Below are 18,362 nucleotides of genomic sequence, written 5' to 3'. Positions count from 1 at the left end.
TCCCCTCCCAAACAAAAAAGCGCCTGGTCCGTGCGTGTCCATTCATCTACCTTTGCGGCAGATGCGCGACAGATGCGCGTCCCCCTCCCTACCCCCGCGCTGACACGTGCCATAGCCAACTTATCTTATCTCATTATTTGTTTACATTCAGCCTCGATGACTTTACACAGTAGTCCAGTTGGGACCTGAAAACAAATCATAAACTATATAACAAGGGCAGGACGCTATTGCTTTCACCCAGTTCCTGTCTCAGTCTCTGGAGCGAGTGAACTTTCCGTCTTCATAATGGGATAAATGTTGCTGCATGTGGCATGCTGTCCTTAACTCTGACTGGCTAGGTCTGACTGAGGAATGTGAAGACGTCCCAGATCCAGAGTCCACTTGACAGTGAAGTGCTGGAATCGGACAAAAAAAATCAATTTTCAATTCAATTTTTAACTCACTCTAAATTTGTTTCCAATTTATTTTATAGCTTTTTACACCTATTAGAGAAGCTTGGATTTGCCCCCCAAGAAACGCGTTTTATCTTCATCAAATGAGTCACTTGTATTGTATAGTAGACGTTGTTATTGAGTGCGAATGTTATTGCCAATAGCCTGCATGAAGTGCAGCGGGTCATGAGCAGCAACCTTTACTGAAGCCTGATCTAAAGTCGCCCCCTGCCGGTCATTTCTAAGCAGCGCTCTCACGAGCTCGATGAACTTGTCGAGGCTTGTCGAGGTGACGGTGACTCACGCCTCACGCCAGTAAACGCCAACTCGCTTATTCCCCGCGCAGATGTGACCTAAGAGGCGGTGACTGGAAGAGTATTTTTAGGCATCAAAATACGAAGTGACCCACGACTTGGGAGTGTATTTACTATTTAGATACATTTTAAATTCATTGGAAGTAGCCATTGCATTATGACCTCTTGACAACTGTGGTGTAGCTGCATTTATAATATATTATATTTAAATCTGCTCTCTATTGTAGCCTGAGTTGGGGAGACAAGTGAAGTCACTTGGCACTGACTGTGGCAACTTGGTGTAGTGTCGCCCCCTATCGGTAAGCCGTTCTTGCATGTTGGGACTTGCCCATGACTTGCCCTTCTGATATCCCCCTCATCCCATTTATGTTATTTCCCCAGTAATGCAGGGCTCAAACGTCCGTACTGGAATACAAGCCATTACATTACGACCACCTGTCCTCACCCTCTTTGGCTGCAGCTCTTGTGGGGAATTCCTCGTCTGCAGAGGTCAAGTGAAAACAACTCAAACAAACTCCGATCCATATATAAAAAAATTTTATTATCGTACGTCCCGGCACATCTTTGACATAAAGAATTCCACTGTACAGAAGAGCTACAATCATTTAGGATTATTTACAATTGATTATTTTCTCTTTACAGCGCATCACCTTCAATGACAACATTAAAAATAATGTTTCTTGTCAAATATAACAAAGACCAATTTCATACACATAAAAGTATTAACACAATTAAAAGAACAAAAATGCCTCACTGCCAAAACAGGTCATTACATTTTTGAGCATGTTCCACTGCCACGTCAACTTCTGTAACGGAATCAATACCCTTCTCACAAGTGCTGGGGATCTTCCCGAAGGTATGAAACGGGAAATGAGAATATCTGACGGGATATTTTAACAAGTAACGACGGCTTGCAGCTGTGACGTTTTCTATTTCTTGCATTAACACGTTAATTTTGCTTGGCTGTACCACATAAAAACGAAGCATTCCTGATCAAAACAAGCGCAGGCGCCCTTGTTACAAGGGAAATAGCAAACTCACGAGTCATCTAAAACGGCCAAATGTCCTGCAATGGCTATTAGCACTACGGTGATCAAGCAGAATGAGTATAAAGCAGCCTAATTTTTCTCTGTGCAAATAATGTCGATGCTTGACTACTGAAGAACGTGTTCCCCATGGGAGTATTTCACATCTAAGTCACTCATCTGGGTGTTTTTAAACATCACAAACTCCCCCTGAATTTTTGTTGAATTACAGCAATAATACCCTCAAGTAATCCACGTGGCATTCTATTGGTCAATTTGAAGTTGAAACTTCCGCGAGTAGACTTTGATTTTTGAGTAAAGTGCAAATAGAGTTACAGTAGAACAGCACAGGGCTGTTATTCTTCCTGCATTGTCCCTTCCCATTAAAAGCTTGCCTTGATTACCCAAATCTAATATGGCTCCCTCTGGTGGTTAAAAATGAAAACGCCCCTCACTACATCTCATCTGATCGATGCTGCTGCAATATCACAGACGGAGGGCTTCGTTCTGTCCATGCGTCCTTTGAGCCAGTGACATCAAAGGCCACAGCAGACGCCACAACAGAATCCACAGTGCCATCCGGTACCACTCCTCCTCCGCCTCCTCCTCCAGCATCGGCTGAGCTTGGCTTGATGTCTGCAGCCTGGCCAGGGTTGGGGAAGTCTGCCGAAGAGTTGCCGTTGACGCCGGTTTCTGAGTCGGGTTGCTGGAGCCTTTCGTAGTCAGGGGTGTGGTTGTTTTGGCCGCCGGCAAAGATGGCTTTATTGTTCTCCACCTCTGCTTGCAGCCCCAAAAGAAGCTGCTCCTCTTCTTCTGACTCCAAGTAAATGTTGGCATCGGTGCTGTCGGGAGGCAGCGAGCGAAGCGTCCTGGAGATGACTGCAAGCACACAGAGAGCACAGAGAAAGGTAAGTACAACTTCGGGGAGAAGGCACAGCAAAAAGCTACGGAAATTCACAAGCATTCATGACACGTATGGACCAGTCACTGAACATGAAGTGTTATGGTCCATCATTTTTAAAGAACGGACAGACTGCTTAATGGTCGACAAAGGTGAACATGTCTGGAAAGCGCCATCTGGTGGATGAAAGCAGAAAACTCTGGGGAAAAGACACTAAGACAGGAGCTTTATAGTACTGTAGTGTTCCTGAAGGGCATATTAGAAAACACTGGTGAAAGCACAAGGGCTATAAATGGATGGATGGATGGATGAAAACTGCACATAGAGTTGGACAGAACAAGGGATGCAGTGGGTCACAACCCCGGCCAAAATGACCCGTCGGCTCCGTCCTTAGGCTGCGCAGAACACACCCACTGGTGCACTGTATGGTGTGTACTGGAATTACACTGCACATCACAGGAGTTCAACTTAAGCAAAGTTTTTAGCATATCTGGAGTTTGACTCGATATAAGCTTTGTCTTTCAAGTCACTGATACAATTCAGATGACCAGATTGCAAAGCCGTGAGGTGTGAATTGGTCCATGGGCTGCTTCTTGTCCATTTCTGGTGGAGCGACGTAGAAAGCAGATCGCGATGAGATGAGTGTGCGTAAGTCTAAGGTGTTCTTCATGTCCGACCTGATGTTCATGTGTCTACAGTAATCCAACAGCGAGTTGAAAAGTAAACACTTCAACATCTTATCAAGTGCAACATGTTCACCATCTAATGATGAAGACCAGTCTGGCAGACATATTGTGAATTAATACATTTTCTGAAAGTTTTAGCATATAGTTTAGAGGCAGCAGGCCATGTGAAATAACAGTTGTTGCAAATTCATGTGGATGGGTAACTAAACTTTCCTGCAGTGCAGTGAGCAGATGATGAGCAGCCACTTTCTCTGACATGATTCATCATTTGGTTGATGTTTTGATGTTACAAAACAGTATTCACCGAGAGAGAACTCACTTGAGGAGGGTGTGTAGAGCTCCTTCTGCTCTGGGTTGTTGCCAAAGGGATTGACTGACGGGAAGATAATGAGGCAGAAGGAGAGCAGGAACACCTGCAGGATCAAAGAAAAGAGACATTTGCAAGGTGTTCCGAGAAACACAAAACAAAGAATGTTCTGGCCTCGTACCAGAACACAAGTGCTGGTGGTGCTGGCCTTCATCGTCGACATCTTCACAATAGACTGGAGTTTACGTAGTTGTTCGATCAAAGAGCTGAGAACAAAGAGAAAAATGTTTGCTTTTCCTCCTTCGTGTTTATGCGGAGGAGAAGCTCTTACATGTTCTGCTTCTGAAGCATTTGGACCTTCTTCTGCAGCTCCAGGTTGTGGGCAGTGCAGATGGCGACTCTGTGGACAGCACAAAGTGTTCAAGGATGAAAAATCGTGGTAAACATCTCTGGTAGATCGCCATGAATGGATCGTCATCCAGTTTCTCAATTGAACACGGACTTGCCAGCTTCTTGGATGCACCTCTCCTCCCTAAACAGCAGAGGTCGCCGTGTTCTGAATTTGACTGAAGACTTGCCAGTCCAAAACAATGCATTCTGTCGCCTGACACTAATATTGAGTGGATTTATAGAACTAAACTATCACACTCTTTGTTTGTTGGAGTTTTTGACAACTTTCACTGGGGATCGTGGAATCTATTTGTAGCATTAGCCAACAAGCTAACTGGTTCAACATGACATCAGTTCCAGCAACTCGATCTCAGTGTGTTGAGTGAAGACTATTCTTACAGTGCAGTTATATTCATTTTATTACATTTACCTTCCTGTTACATTGTTCTACATTTGTTGAGTGGAGATGTTCTTTGTTTAATTGGCAATTGTTTTGTTTTAATTCCCTTTGTTGTTTGTGTCACACTGTAGTTGAATGTGTTGATGCTTTGCACATTTCTTCAATGTCTTTAATGTTTATCTTTAAAGTTACTTTGCTGCAAAGAAAAGATAATTTTTTAAATTTGCGCATAATCTGGAACATCTGTTTTTCATCCACTTACAGAAAAGCTTTAAGGTGTTTCCATTATTTTGTCCAACCCCTGTATATAGTAAGACTCACTTGGCTGGACTCACCTGTTTTCCAGTCCGTCAACATACACCTTCTTCTTCTTGCGGCTCTCCTGAGCAGACTGTTTGTTGCGGATCTTCCTCCGCACTCTCTTCAGGGTTCTTTCCTCGGCCTGTTACACAGAAAACAGTTTTGTGTGACTGGAGAAAACTGGGAAACTCGATATAACTGAGCCGCAGCATGTCTTACCTTTGTGAGGGGCATGTGCGTGGGAATTGTTACTCCTTCTTTAGCCAGCAGACGCTTCTCCTCCTCAGAAAGAACGATCTCCTTGAACTGAAACTGAAGGAGGACGACAGCTCTACTCGACTGGCATTTCTCATGCACAATGCAACATAGTGTTTTTTAAACAATATTTATAGTGAACAAACCAAGACAGAAAGAGAAAAGGAAGCGCAGATTAGAACACTAACCAGTTCTGTTTTGCCGGTGTGGACTGTTGAATCTTCGATGGCCAAAGTGCAAGGCAGCTCACTATCAAGATCCTCCTCCTCCATTGCTTCGCTCACCAGGTCATCTGAAAGTTCAACAGCTGACATTAATTCTTCTTTAAAGCCACGTTAAAAGAGACTGGTCTGGCATGCACATACCAAGATCGATGAAGACGTCAGTATCAGGTTGTTCTGCTCTCACGCTCTGCAGCAGATCATGATCCTGGGACCCACTCTGCAGGAGTGAATAACAGTGGTCCGCCTGGACGGTTAGCGCCTCCAGACTCTCTGTGGGCTGCTCTGTGGAGACCTGGCCCACGTCTGAGGGCTCCGGGCTCGGGTGGGAGTAGCAAGGACTGGGCACGATGTCACTGTCGCTGCCTTGGGGACTTAAGCATCCAGCTGGATTGTTATTGTTTCCAGCTCCAGTGCTGCTGTCGTCAGAGATACCACTGTCACTGCCCAGCGGGGAATGAGAGGGACAGCTGCCCTCGAATTTGTCTTCCTCTTCAAGCAAGCTGGAGAGAAAATCCTCCGTGTCCATGCCGGTGAGCATCTGCCACACAACCCAAACACAGACCAACCATTATGCTGTGTTAAATGGTAAATTACAATTATGTTCAACGGATGTACTTGATTATGGTACCACTATTATCAATTTGTTTTGTTTTATTGCTAGTTTTGACCATTTAAACAATAGTCCTGCAACTGCAATGCAACAAAGAGAATACATTTAAACTATACAGTTGACAAGAAGACAAACATTTTTTCAGCCCAGACTGCAAACAAGGCTTAAAAAGTGACAGTTGAGGATATGTAAACACACTAGATCCTGATACTTCTCACTATATACACAGAACAAACCTCTCGCTCACAAATCTATCTCTGTTAATGAGGAAGCACGCAAGAGAGTGGCAGCTAGGTACATGTGTACATCTCAGTTGTATCATAATATTAATTCAAATGTTACCATTCTATGAATAAATACATTTTTGCAATCTTACATCCTGCTCAGACAGCCACGACTCAATCAGTCCATTGCTACCCGGAAAGAGTTCCGTAGAACCATCCTGTCCACCTTGGAACAGAAGCCCCAGCAGGTCTGTTCCATCCATGTCTGGTAGTTCGTTGAGGGCTGACATCTGGAACAAAAGGACATCTTCAAATGCTTGGCATGTAATGCATTTTACACTTCGCCATCTTCTGGTGCCATTTCTAATCGTCGTAATGGCCATCGTATTAATGTTGTTTACTACCTCCCAATGTAAAAAATGTGGATTGGGATTGAGCGGTGGTAAGTATGTGGTTGTAAGTTGTGATTAAAAACACAAACTGGGCCAACAGTGAAGGTCAAAAACAACATTACACACAAAGCTTGTCAAAGACCTGCCTGCCATTGTGTAATCACCCAAATATCCCAGCAACATGTTTCCTGATTGTACTCTTTTATTGTACACAGAACTCTTCACACAACATGAACAAATCTTGAAATAAGACCTGCTATCATGGCACAGAAGCCGAGCAAAGGTAAACGCATCTCTTTCAGAGTTTGGTGCCTACAGAAACACAATAAAGGTTTCATTCACAATATCGCTTTTTAAAGATTGCACAGTAAAGTCATATACTCCAAATTGATTACTTGCCACTTTCAAAACTCCATCAAGTGTCCATTCAAGACAAGTACCAAGTCAGTCCTGTCACGTGAGTAAATAGCCCAATATTGCATCACCGCCACGCTTCAAGCATGACATCATGCCAAACACAGCCCCGCCCCCACATGCCTTTGTCATGGGACACGAAGACAGGATCAAATATCAAAACAAAAACATCTTTTATGTAACTATCAAAATGATAAGACCACACTATGTTACTCGTTAAATGTATCTTTTTTACTGTGCAACTTGTGGACAACACACACATAAGAAATACTATGCTAATTTATTCAATGACCTACTTTTCAAGGCGCAGTGCAGATTACTTTTTTAATGTAAACAGGACGCATTTATGAGTGTGTTATGAGCAAATAAGCAACGAAGATAAGCTCTTTGTCCATAGGCGGTCGCCTCCTTTGAACAATAGCCATGTTTAAAACGTTAACGGTGAAAAGGGCGTGGACCATGTGAACGTTAGAGTAAAAGCACACACTCAGTAAAGGTCGTTATGCGCTAAAAGCCTTACCATAAGATGACAGAAGGCGTGAATCCACAATACAAGTGGCTCTCGTTTGACTCGTCTTCGTGTGAAGCTCCTCTCGGTGAGACTCTGCTGCAACACACCACCGTCACAGCACTTCCTGCTGAAACCACCTTCCAACGAGGCAGAAAATGCGTCATCACGCACAGCCGGATGTGAGAGCGTAACATTTCGCAAGGGCGTCTGGGAAAGTGAGTCTGATAGATGACAGCAGCCTTCACCTGGCTTGTTCACTGGTAACCTTCACTCACACATACGTCACATTTGGTTGTAATGAGCAGCGAACCTATGTATTTTTATACCTATTTAGTTTGAGAATCCGTCTCTCAACTCAAGGTTTTAAAACCTCTTTAAAGATTGTGAGTTCTTTTATTCTAAAGCGATGACTCTCATCACTTACCAGAAGGTGACAGGTCAACTTTATATGACTGGTATGACCAACTTATGACACCCTCAAGAAGCGTTGATCAGTGAAAATAAAACGTCCTGATGGTTGTTGGTTTTAGCAGCATCATACAATTTATTAGCTCTTCATTAGCCACAGAGAAATGAGGTTACAATTAAAAATCCACGATCATTCCATTGGACAAAAATCTAGTAGCCATGTCATTCTCTGATGTCACTGTTACAAAATTGTCCTGAATATATCCAGAAATATTTTCTTTTTTACTGCTACATCCGAATGTTTTATTGCTTTCAAGACCGTAGTAGATTAGAGATGACGTCCTCTTGTTTTTAAGGAACTCCCAATATATGTTAGCGTCATAGTCGAGGCGATCAAAGTCACACTGAGAGCTCCTCTTCAATGTAGTCACGAGGAACATTATTCAGAATATTCAAGCCTTAAATTCCAAAAATAAAAGATTATTTTCAAAGCCAGGTGGAGACAGTCACAGAATCACACAGAGTTTGGATGTGTGGCGTAAACTTCTATACGCCTTTAGACGCTCCTTTTTTCTTTTTGTCGGTCCCACCACTTGTGCCATCACTGGCAGGCTGACGACAGCGCGTCTCCTGTGAGACCTGTGCAGCAGAATCCTATAGACACCAGTGATGGAGCTTCTGCAGTCTTTCCCCTGGTTGTTTACAATATGCTCTGCAGTGATTCCTAAATTTTCCAGCGCTGTTTTGACCTCCATCCCCTCCTCTCCCAGGCCAGATATATCTGTCTCCGCGAGGTGGGATGGGTCCAGTTGAAAGGGCTCCATAGCCCGCGGGAAATCCACAGGCGTCAGCCACTCGCAGCCCATCATCTGCTCGACAGTGCAGCGGTCCGACGGCATCGGCTGGAGGATTCCCCTGATCAGTCTCTGGCACGGCTCGGGCACCGAGGCGGGCAGAGTGAAGGCTCCTTCCAAGATGCACCGCTTCAGTTTGGCCACCGTCTCTGCTCTAAAGGGCATGGTTCCCGTCACCATGAAGAAGAGCATCACCCCCAGGGCCCAGACGTCCACAAAGACGCCGATGTAGTGTTCGTCACGGAAAAGCTCCGGGGCTGCGTACGGCGGGGAGCCGCAGAATGTGTTGAGGGTCTGTTCGCGGTTGCTGAGAGTGCTGAAGCCAAAGTCGCCCACTTTAACACAGGAGCTGCTGGTGTAGAAGACATTCTCAGCCTTTAGGTCCCGGTGGATGATGTTGTTTTGGTGCTGTGGGCAAACAAATATATAGAGCAGATAGCAGATAACAGGATAAAAGCAAGACCCCTAAACATGATACACCTTTAGATCCTTTTGTTCAATGAGTCTTAAATAAATTAAAAAAAACTTTTATTTCCTGTTTTACGGGACAATAATATACAATGTGAAATTATACCAAATAACAGGAAAGTAATAAGACACTCAGTCAGTAAACACTTACCATGTGATGAACAGCAGAGAGAATTTGTGCAAAGACAATCTTGGCTTCATTGTCAGACAATTTCCCTTCAGTGGTTATTTTCGTGTAAAGCTCTCCTCCACCAGCGTACTCCATCACCAGGTGTAACCGTGACAACGTCTCCACCACCTGTAAGGAGACAGAGAACAAGTCCTTGTTCAGTTCTGGCTCCAATGTTTCACCACAGATTCTTGGCAGACAACAAATCATGTCTTCTGATTCAGCCAGCCTTATTTGCTTGCTGTTTTTATAAACTGCCTTCAGCCACCAGCTCATCACATTCAATTATCACCACCACTAAAATGTTTTGTTAAAAATAATAATAATAGATTGTGGAGGTTGTAGTTCTGTCTCCCATCAATTCCGACTCCAGCTAAGGATAGCTCATAACACCTGTCCCACATCTGTTAAGTAAATTAACCAAACCCTTTTACAGCCGGCTCCTGCTTGTGACCTCTTGACCCCATCTCAAGCGTTAACCCTACTTAGATATCTCTGCGCAGTTTGCACTGGCTGTTGAGTTCGAGAATTGTCTCATCACTTGAACACAGTCTTGTATACAGGCTACATGGAAAAATCCTCAGAGGGTCTAAGTGAAGTCTGACAAACCTCATAGAGGCGTATGATGTTCGGATGGTGGAGCTTCTCCATGCTGGAGATTTCTCTGGAGAGCAGTCGCTGGGTCTTTTGGTCGAACTTAGTTTTGTCAAGTATCTTTATGGCCACTTTATCTGGAAAAGACAAAAGCAAAAGTTTGTGCGCAGAAATAAAAAAAGGTTTGAAGCAAATAAATGTAACTATTATGTAATAATCAACATTGCCTACCACCGAAACACTCTCCTATCACAAGCTGCATCTGGACACAGCATTTCAGCGCACACAGCGATTACCTCTGAGGTGACTACCCCGAGGCTCTGGATAATTTGATGTCTGCCCTCAGGAACCAATTTTGCTGATTATGTTCACCGGCAGGGAGTGAAATTGGTCGCCAGGAAATTTGCTTTCATAAACCATTACCACCAAACAGTGTTGTTCCATTCATAAAGGCGCTGACTATTTAACCAGGTAAGGACCATGCTAATGCAGACAAGTGACTGTATGAATATGAAAGTTAAACAGCGTGCTCTTGACTATGAATAATGAAAGCCGTTGCTTATTGAGAGCTCAGGTAACTCAAGCCACAAACTTCAAACAGTGTTGAGATATCTGATGGTGTATCAGCATGCATTATTCAGGCAGGCATTTAGAGCTCTCTTAGCCGTGACACCACTTTCCATAAAATGCATGACGGACTATGTTGTTGTGAAGGTCGAACAGCACACTTTCCACCCGGCAGACACATGTTGTAATGACAGCAGCCAGGGAGAACACGGTATCCAACAGACGGACTTCTGTCTATATTAAGCATCAGTGTGAAGAGGGGCAGCTTCAGCTGTCACCAAGGAAACTGGAGATCCCTAATCAATCCATCTGCTCAAGGGCAGGAGACAGTGTGTCTCCTTGTGTTGGAGTCAGCACCCAGACAAGGAGCCCATCACCTTTTAGTCTTAGTCCAAGTATCGCAGTGAACTTTACATTTGTCTTAATAACTAGAGCAGAATGCACAGACCACACATCAAAGTAGTTTTTGTACCTTTGGTGAGAGCGTGGATTCCTAGTTTGACGTGGGAGAAATTCCCACAGCCAATTTCACCTCGGATTTTGTAGAAGCCGATCCTCCTGCCCACTGTCAGCTCACGGACAACCCTGCCAACACAGCCACGACAAAGTCTTCAGTCTCATGCTCCATGTGTGCCGTTTCACAAGAACCTAGATAATATGGAATAAGAAAGTAGGGCCCACCTCTCGTCCTGGCACATATCAAGGTTGAGTCTTTCCAAGGGAGTAAGGCGGCGAACGATAGCTCCCTCATCATCGGTGTTGATGTCGGAGCTGTCCTGTCGGCTCCAGCGCGTGAACCTCGAGCCGGCAGTCGGTCCAGATGTTCCGCTGACGGAGTCCCCGGCAGAGTCAGAGGATTCCCTGGTGTCCGCTCTGGCACCTGTGCCAACCCTGGAGCCCACAGGGGCCCCTGATCCCTTGGAGCCAGCGGTCCCTCCTCCAGTCTCCGCCTCTTCTGGGCTGCTCTCCACGGGGCAGACCGCAGTCATCCCGGCAGTGGCTCACTTCATGACTGGTACTGCCGCAGATCTGCCAAAAAGGTCAGACAATTGAATGAGCTGGACTGGAGAAAACCTAAGTGAGTATACATCCTAGTCTGTTTAGCGCATTTTCAAGTAGTTTCTCTGAGTTCAGGACTATTCACCTAAAAGTAACCACTCAAAGTGCTTTACAAGTCAGTCATGAGAAGAAATACAGGGCGAGAAATGGCATGACATGACACTATAGGGGCGACTGTAAAACATAATGTTTTTTTTTTTGGTTCATTGGATTTGGAAAAGAGAAACACCACAGTGCGCAACCACTTGCATGGACAATTCAATGCGGGGAAACACCAAAGGAAGGATGAAGAGATGCACAACAACAACAGCGCTCTCACATTTAAGGGAGAAGATGAGGAAAAAATTGTGAGCTATAAATATAAAAAAAGAAATAAGAAGAGAAAACAAAACAAAATAAGGGTAAACGGAGTCTAAAACCATAGCATATTTATATATGCATATTTAAGAATAGGGATGGTCATTTTATAAACCTAAACTCAAAATAAACTTTGATACATGACGCCAACATGCACTGGAGGTTTTTCTTCTTTGGGTGGTGAAACTTTAATAACAGGCAACAAACTGGATCCTTGACTCGCTCTGCAATGACGCCTCATTCCAATTTAGGTTAATGTATTTTGCATGTGTTCTTCAACCATAACCGATTTGTCTTTTGTATATTCCGAACAAGAAAACAAGATCAGTCACTATCATTGTTGAGCTTGTCTTTATTTCACTTCCTCTCTGCCCAGCATAGGTGGACTTTTGTTATTTATCATCGTTCAAAGCGTCCGTTTCCCCTCCCTGGCTGCTGTTCTTAAGGTTCCTCATGTGAGTCAGATTGTTGCGTGCAAGACTCCACTTCTTAATGACACTTTTCCGGGAAGGGCACAGACTTAGCCAAACAAAGCAAACCATTACGACCACTTACCTTCAGAGAGTTGACCTCGACGGGTGAAGAATCCTGCAGGTCCCGCTCAAAACATCACATCTGCAACAAGCAGCAAAAATCAGTGTCCTTCCGCTAAAAACACATTTCATCACAAGCTTCACCTTAGGAGCCACTGAGGGGAGGATAATCAGATTCGGAGGGTTTCATCTGGTTGATTAAAAACCAGAGAACATTTGCGCGAGCAGGATCAGTTAAATCAGGTTTTGACAGAGTCCAGCGTTCTCTGGGCTGCCAGCATGACGGTCGGAGCAGCTTTTATGAGCTTCTCTCGGTCTCCACGGTATTAATAGGGCCGCAGGTTGAGGAGGAGGGTGAAGACAGGGTAAAGGGGGGGCAGGGTGAAAGGATGGAGGTCGAACAGCTGACAGTGTCAGGGCCAAACCATCGGAAGTGAAGTCACAACAATCCACAATAAACAAGTAGAATTAAACAATGACTTTCAAGACCACTTTGGGCAAATTTTTCTCATTATTATTACAGAAAAAACGTTTAAATCTTCAATGTCAAACAACAGAAAACTAAAATAAATAAATAAAAGCAACTTTTTTGTTTGCTTTCTGTACATAATAAGACTGCATCTGTACCAAGGACCCCCTGCAAACGCAACACTTACTGCTAAGTTAATTTTGGAAACACCAGTGTTCAAACTTCTGAGACCGCTAAAGGATTTTACGCATAAAAGACATCGCTTCATAAGCTACAGCTTTCAAAAGAGATACTAACCATATGTTTTGTCCAAAATAAATGGAGCACCAGCATTGGCACTTAAGATTTTCGGCAATTATTTATCCTTATTACGCTGCTTCATTTTGTGTAGCACTAGTCCAGGGTGAGGACGGGCGCTAGCTTGTGTGGTTGCCATGTTGACCGACATAAACAAATGAGACAGCCTCATTACTCTTTCGCAGCGTGATGCAGGAAATCTCTAGCAGCCTAAGAGCGTGTGTTTGACTGTGTCCGTGAGTGTAATAAGGTGATAACAACGCGCCTAACAAGGTACCACACACAAAGGACATGAGATAATAGGAACCACCATTCATTCGGCATGAAATCAAAAGTGGTCTGCACTGTGTCGTGTTTGCTTTAGACTGGAATTAGTTTAAAAATACTAGTAAGGTGATTATACTAGTATTCTAACAGTGTACTTAGGGACAGTGTTTTGTAAGTGTCAGCAATACTAAGGGTACAATGACTAGTCTTCACTAGGTTTCATGCGTGGATGTTTTGTCAATCTTGTTTCCATGCATCCGCAAAATAACACACTGCGCAGAAAGACAAGGACTGGCTGAGTATCCAGGACCATAGCAACCCAAAACATCAAAAGTAAGTGAGACGCAACACTTGCCAAATATACCTTTGAGACCATATTTGGAGCTTTAAAATCCAAAGTTGCAACTTAACAACTGACATATACTGTAATTTCTGGACAATAGAGCGGCATGAAGCTCGCTTTAACATAAAAGTCCATTTATTAGCCGATTCGCAGTTTAAGCCGCAGGTTAAGAGCAAGAAAAAAAATTGCGTGTTGCAGCAAACATCAAGCATCTTTGTAAACGTGCGCAACAAAACACTGTTTGTTGTCAATATTCTAGTTGTCATATCTGACAGACACACCACCAAAAACGGCAAATCAGATCTTCATCATCTGATCATGTGCAGTCTGCGGCAGAGAGCAAACAGGAAACAAACCACAACAAACCCAGGCGGTCACTTAGGAACTAAGTCAGAGTGAAGACGAAAAAGTGGGACAGAGCGAGAAGTAAAACAAAGGAAAGATTTATTTGTCTGAGTAAGGATCGATACAATTGTCGTGCTATTTCTGTCATTAAAAATCTGTTGAAATTGTTGATAGAAACAGTGTTTTACTGCCCTTTGACAGATTGTCCTGTGGATGCTGGAAACAACAGCGGAGCAAAAGACAGTCACTTGTGAGACCTGAGCATCTTTTGTTAGACCCTTTCAGTCATTCAGCCTCTCAGCCTTCAAACACCTTCCCGCTAATCACACATGAATATCTCAGCATTGATCTTGGGAGACCAAAAAGGACCAGATTTCCAGAAGAGGGCTTCACTTTCCAGCTCAAAGCGGCGAGCGCTGAATACCAGGCCTTTTATGTGACTAAACAGAAAGACGAAAAGGAAAGCAGAGAGTGATATCAACAGATCAGAGCAGGAAAACAAGACTTGTTTTTGGCTGATGTGATCATCATATATTGAAAGTACAAGTATATTGTGTTATTGGAATGTATGAATGTTGCATGCTAGTTCCATGCCTCTCCTCCACTGTGAAGTGCACCTGGTTGCTCGGAGATGGGCACTGAGCCGCGTGCGTTTGTTTGTCTTGTCTCACAGCAGAGGATTAGCAGCTGCTAGGTGAACTGGTGGATTAAACAAGTCAAACATAGGCAGCAGAAGCTTTTGGTACACCACAAAGAGTTTCAGCAGCAGAGCAATGTTTCTTCTTTCAAATCATACAAAGGATTGTGGACTTTACATTATTTATTTGACTAACTCTTATGATTGAACACTAGGGACAAGAGAAAGTCCTCAATTAACCGATGGTTTTGTGGGTTTCCTCGAAGCATGGGGAGATCCATCATGTGTGGAACTATGGGGCCAAACCCAGCCCACCAGAAAGGCACAAAAAGATTTTAAATCAAATTTGTGAAAGTGAACCAAATGCTTCATTACCAACCAAGTGTATGGATATCAGGACCAACTACGATCAGTCTCCCAACTTTGCCCCACGACAAGTGAGCCACTGTTATAAATATCAAGGATTCATCTGAAAAATTCCTAAAAAAAAAATATGTAGGTGAAAATGAAGTTTATTGAATGAATATTTGTGCTTCAAGAAGAAAATCAGACTGTCTGTTAGAGTCACAGGTGACAATGCCTGTGTTAGCCTTTCTGTGTTAGTTATCATTTACAGACTGCTGAATAAATATGATGCTGTTTAGGCTCGGACTGGTTTAACAATATTGATCCCTGATTCGGATAGTGACGGAGCTGAACAGATTGATACCAAAAGCAGAACAACAGGCAGTTGTTGCGTCTCATCCTGTTACCCAGTGAGTTTCAGCAACGCTGAGAGTCTACCAAGCTGACTCTGAGTCGAGGATTTTTTTCTCTTAAAATAATTTCGATTTTAATATTTTAACTCATGGAATGATTTTGGGAATAACTTTAATGTCTGACTTCAGTCCCGAGGTTATAGCTGAAGGCCAACTGAATTGGGGAAATTACACATTCCGATGATAGAAATGCTTCACCAATGTATACATATATACTATATATACTATATTTAGAAGCTTTACTGAGGCGGAACCAGCTCAGAAAGAGCTCTGTCCTGGCACACCCTGAACAGCTTCCAGCCAGTGGCACAATTTCACATGAAAACATGTTCAATGTGACCTAATAACTGCGGTTATGAAATGATGTCACATGAACAACATCGATTCTGGGGAAACCACTTGAGATTGTTTTCAACTAGGGAATCCTTCATCAGCAAACACTCGCACCTAAGTCACAGCGGATGATTTACTCACCAGAACTTAAATCATTTCAGTCTCTTGAGGAAACGAAGTGTGGAGCTGATACACTCAGCAGCTGAGCACGCTACTTGCATCAGCAGCCTCTTCACACACTCCAACAACGGAAAAACCTAAGAGGCTATCCACGGCAGCTGCGCTCAGTTCAGCCAAACCAGTCAACGTTTCCACTCTGAGAGCACAAATTCATCTGGAAAAGAGCTTTTCTGTCTCAGTGAGCTTTTAATTTCCGAGCGTCTCCACCCTGGTCCTGCCTCCATTTGGATCGCACCCTCTTTGGTAACGCATCCAAGCACACAGACCACGCTGCACAAACACACACGTTGGTGGACTTGCACAAGTGCATGTGTGCACAAAAGTGCTCGGACACACAAAGCGCTCCAGTGTGTTAATTGAGATGCACGACTGACAAGGATAAAGAGCTTAGCAGTGAAAGAGAGGGTAACAATGAGGACTATAGGCCCCCTGGACCAGAGAGCCAGACCCCCCTACAGAGGAATCTATAGAGCAAACCTTTTACTCTGACCTCTAAATACCATTTAAAACATAAACAACCCAAGTTCGATCAGACAATTCAAAATTAGAGAAAAAATAACGGCCTCAAAGCTCTGGATTTGTTTCTACACCCAGGTTTACGCAACACCTCATGGCGTCGCCACATCTTAAATGTCACAATGATGATTTTTTAAAAGCTGAACTGTCACGTGAGCAAACATATTCAAATGTAGTGGAAAAAATCCAAACAAACGGAAAACGTATCATGGAAGGGGACATGACTATGGTGGGGCTGACTTTGAAATGGAGTATTGTGAAACAGACCGATCGTGCCAAATCAATGACATTGCAGACACACACGAGAATTGACATTGATGACATGTTTGACTACCTTTTAGCTTTTTAATTTTGTCACTTTTTGGAAGCATCAGTTGTCAAACAAATAAAGTTGAACAGCTGAGAAATAGCTCATCTTTTAAAAAAAAAAATTTGTGACTGGAGTTACACTGGCTTCTAGTACATCATGACCTTGTCAAGGTGATATTAAACTATATTGCTGAGTAATAAAAGACACCGCAACACAAATGATTTTTGCCAAACTGATGTTTCATTGATTTGACTGATCTTTATGGAATGTTGATTCATATCTACGAGCTAAAGGTCTTAACAAACTTGCTACACTAAACCCAACGAGCACTTATTCAAATCTATTGGGTTGGTTCTCCAAATAAGAACTGTTTTCAAAGGAGGACTCTGAAAACAGTCTGTTCTTAATTCAGAATTAGAACCAGGAGCAGATTCAGTTGCTGACTGGGATCCTTCGAGGTAGATGAGTTCAAAGACTGAACCTCACATGAAGAGAATAACTACTCGAGACAGCGCAACACAACAGTATGGATAATAAAGTATTAAAGGCACATGCACGGCACAGAAGGCAGTGGTAGAGAAAAACAAGGAGATGTTCCGTTGCCTTTGAGCAGAGTAGACTTTGAGACCAAGGAGTTTGGTGAACCACATTATCCTTTTATGCATAATGATCATGCACATGGTTGGCCACTTATATGTGTTATATAAAACCACAAGATCATTCTGAGGAATTTGGGCAATGGATATGACTGCGATCCATATCCACCTGCTTATGCAGATGTAGGACTCGTTCTCATGAACCAGTTCAATTCTGTTTTAGTTCCAAACGTCCCTAAAAAACAGGAACTAATGTAGACTTGGTACGTGCTACAGGAAGAGGTGGTCAAGTTAAATGGGAACTAACGGGTTTATTACAACAGGCTGGGATGGAGGAGGAGGAGGCAACCCGATTTTAAGAAGGAAAAAGCGCTTCCCTAACTCTCACATCTATTTAGTAGTTGACTACAGATGAGCTTCTACACACTAGCGCTTGTAAATATGTAACAGACGAGACTGTTATTCGAGGCTGATACAGTGTGACATGGATGCATCAGCGCAACAAGTGCAGCCTCCAGCTCATTCCTCAGTCTCATGAGAGCAGCAGCTTCTCAATCAAGGTCAGCTCCATGAGGTCACAAAATACAGAATTCACACAAGAACGGAGAGACGTTTTTTCGTTTCACGACAATCGAAACGGACCCGGTTCAGTGCACTCGCGCTCTCAACTGATTTGTCTGTAACGCCTTCTCCAAACCGGGCCATAAATAGCCCCCTCGCCTCTCGCCGCCATCCTCTAAAAACTACATTAGACAACAACATCCAGTTGGGTTTCGACTCTTACTGTGGGGAATCAGTCCGTGGCCCCTCAGCGGGCAGCGCTACTCATGTTTTCGCGGAGACATCTCTTCGGGTGACCGGCGACATTGAGCTCTCCGCTGCTTCTGTTGCTGCTGCTGCTACCCGGTTGCGACGGGA

At 43.6% G+C, this 18,362-nt stretch overlaps 2 protein-coding genes across 2 annotated transcripts; both read right to left on the bottom strand.

The window, feature by feature from the left end:
• Positions 1 to 1,267: 1,267 nt before the first annotated feature.
• On the bottom strand, positions 1,268 to 7,549 carry creb3l3l (cAMP responsive element binding protein 3-like 3 like). The gene is made up of 10 exons (XM_053871154.1): positions 7,394 to 7,549; positions 6,220 to 6,357; positions 5,375 to 5,771; positions 5,198 to 5,301; positions 4,974 to 5,066; positions 4,790 to 4,896; positions 3,996 to 4,064; positions 3,846 to 3,930; positions 3,677 to 3,770; positions 1,268 to 2,649 (listed from the first exon to the last, which is right to left on the bottom strand). Exons 1-10 carry the CDS (start codon positions 7,394 to 7,396, stop codon positions 2,225 to 2,227), a joined length of 1,515 nt encoding a protein of 504 aa, XP_053727129.1. The 5' UTR covers positions 7,397 to 7,549; the 3' UTR covers positions 1,268 to 2,224.
• A 109-nt stretch (positions 7,550 to 7,658) lies between these two features.
• nim1ka (NIM1 serine/threonine protein kinase a) lies at positions 7,659 to 18,321 on the bottom strand. The gene is made up of 7 exons (XM_053871155.1): positions 18,229 to 18,321; positions 12,416 to 12,475; positions 11,126 to 11,473; positions 10,917 to 11,029; positions 9,893 to 10,014; positions 9,266 to 9,412; positions 7,659 to 9,054 (listed from the first exon to the last, which is right to left on the bottom strand). The coding sequence occupies exons 3-7, from the start codon at positions 11,431 to 11,433 to the stop codon at positions 8,299 to 8,301; spliced, it is 1,446 nt and encodes a 481-aa protein (XP_053727130.1). The 5' UTR covers positions 11,434 to 11,473; positions 12,416 to 12,475; positions 18,229 to 18,321; the 3' UTR covers positions 7,659 to 8,298.
• Positions 18,322 to 18,362: the final 41 nt, after the last annotated feature.

Source organism: Synchiropus splendidus, chromosome 7, assembly GCF_027744825.2.
Source record: "Synchiropus splendidus isolate RoL2022-P1 chromosome 7, RoL_Sspl_1.0, whole genome shotgun sequence".
NCBI lineage: Eukaryota > Metazoa > Chordata > Actinopteri > Syngnathiformes > Callionymidae > Synchiropus > Synchiropus splendidus.
This window is presented reverse-complemented; position numbering and strand designations above follow the sequence as displayed.

Coding starts and splice junctions, on each gene's coding strand:
- creb3l3l (XM_053871154.1), bottom strand. Junction 5,302..5,374: donor TGACGTCTTCATCGATCTTG/GTATGTGCATGC, acceptor TTGAACTTTCAG/ATGACCTGGTGAGCGAAGCA. Junction 4,897..4,973: donor CGCACATGCCCCTCACAAAG/GTAAGACATGCT, acceptor TCTGTGTAACAG/GCCGAGGAAAGAACCCTGAA.
- nim1ka (XM_053871155.1), bottom strand. CDS start 11,433: ATGACTGCGGTCTGCCCCGTGGAGAGCAGCCCAGAAGAGGCGGAGACT. Junction 11,030..11,125: donor GATATGTGCCAGGACGAGAG/GTGGGCCCTACT, acceptor CTGTGTTGGCAG/GGTTGTCCGTGAGCTGACAG. Junction 9,413..9,892: donor ACATCATACGCCTCTATGAG/GTTTGTCAGACT, acceptor GTCTCCTTACAG/GTGGTGGAGACGTTGTCACG.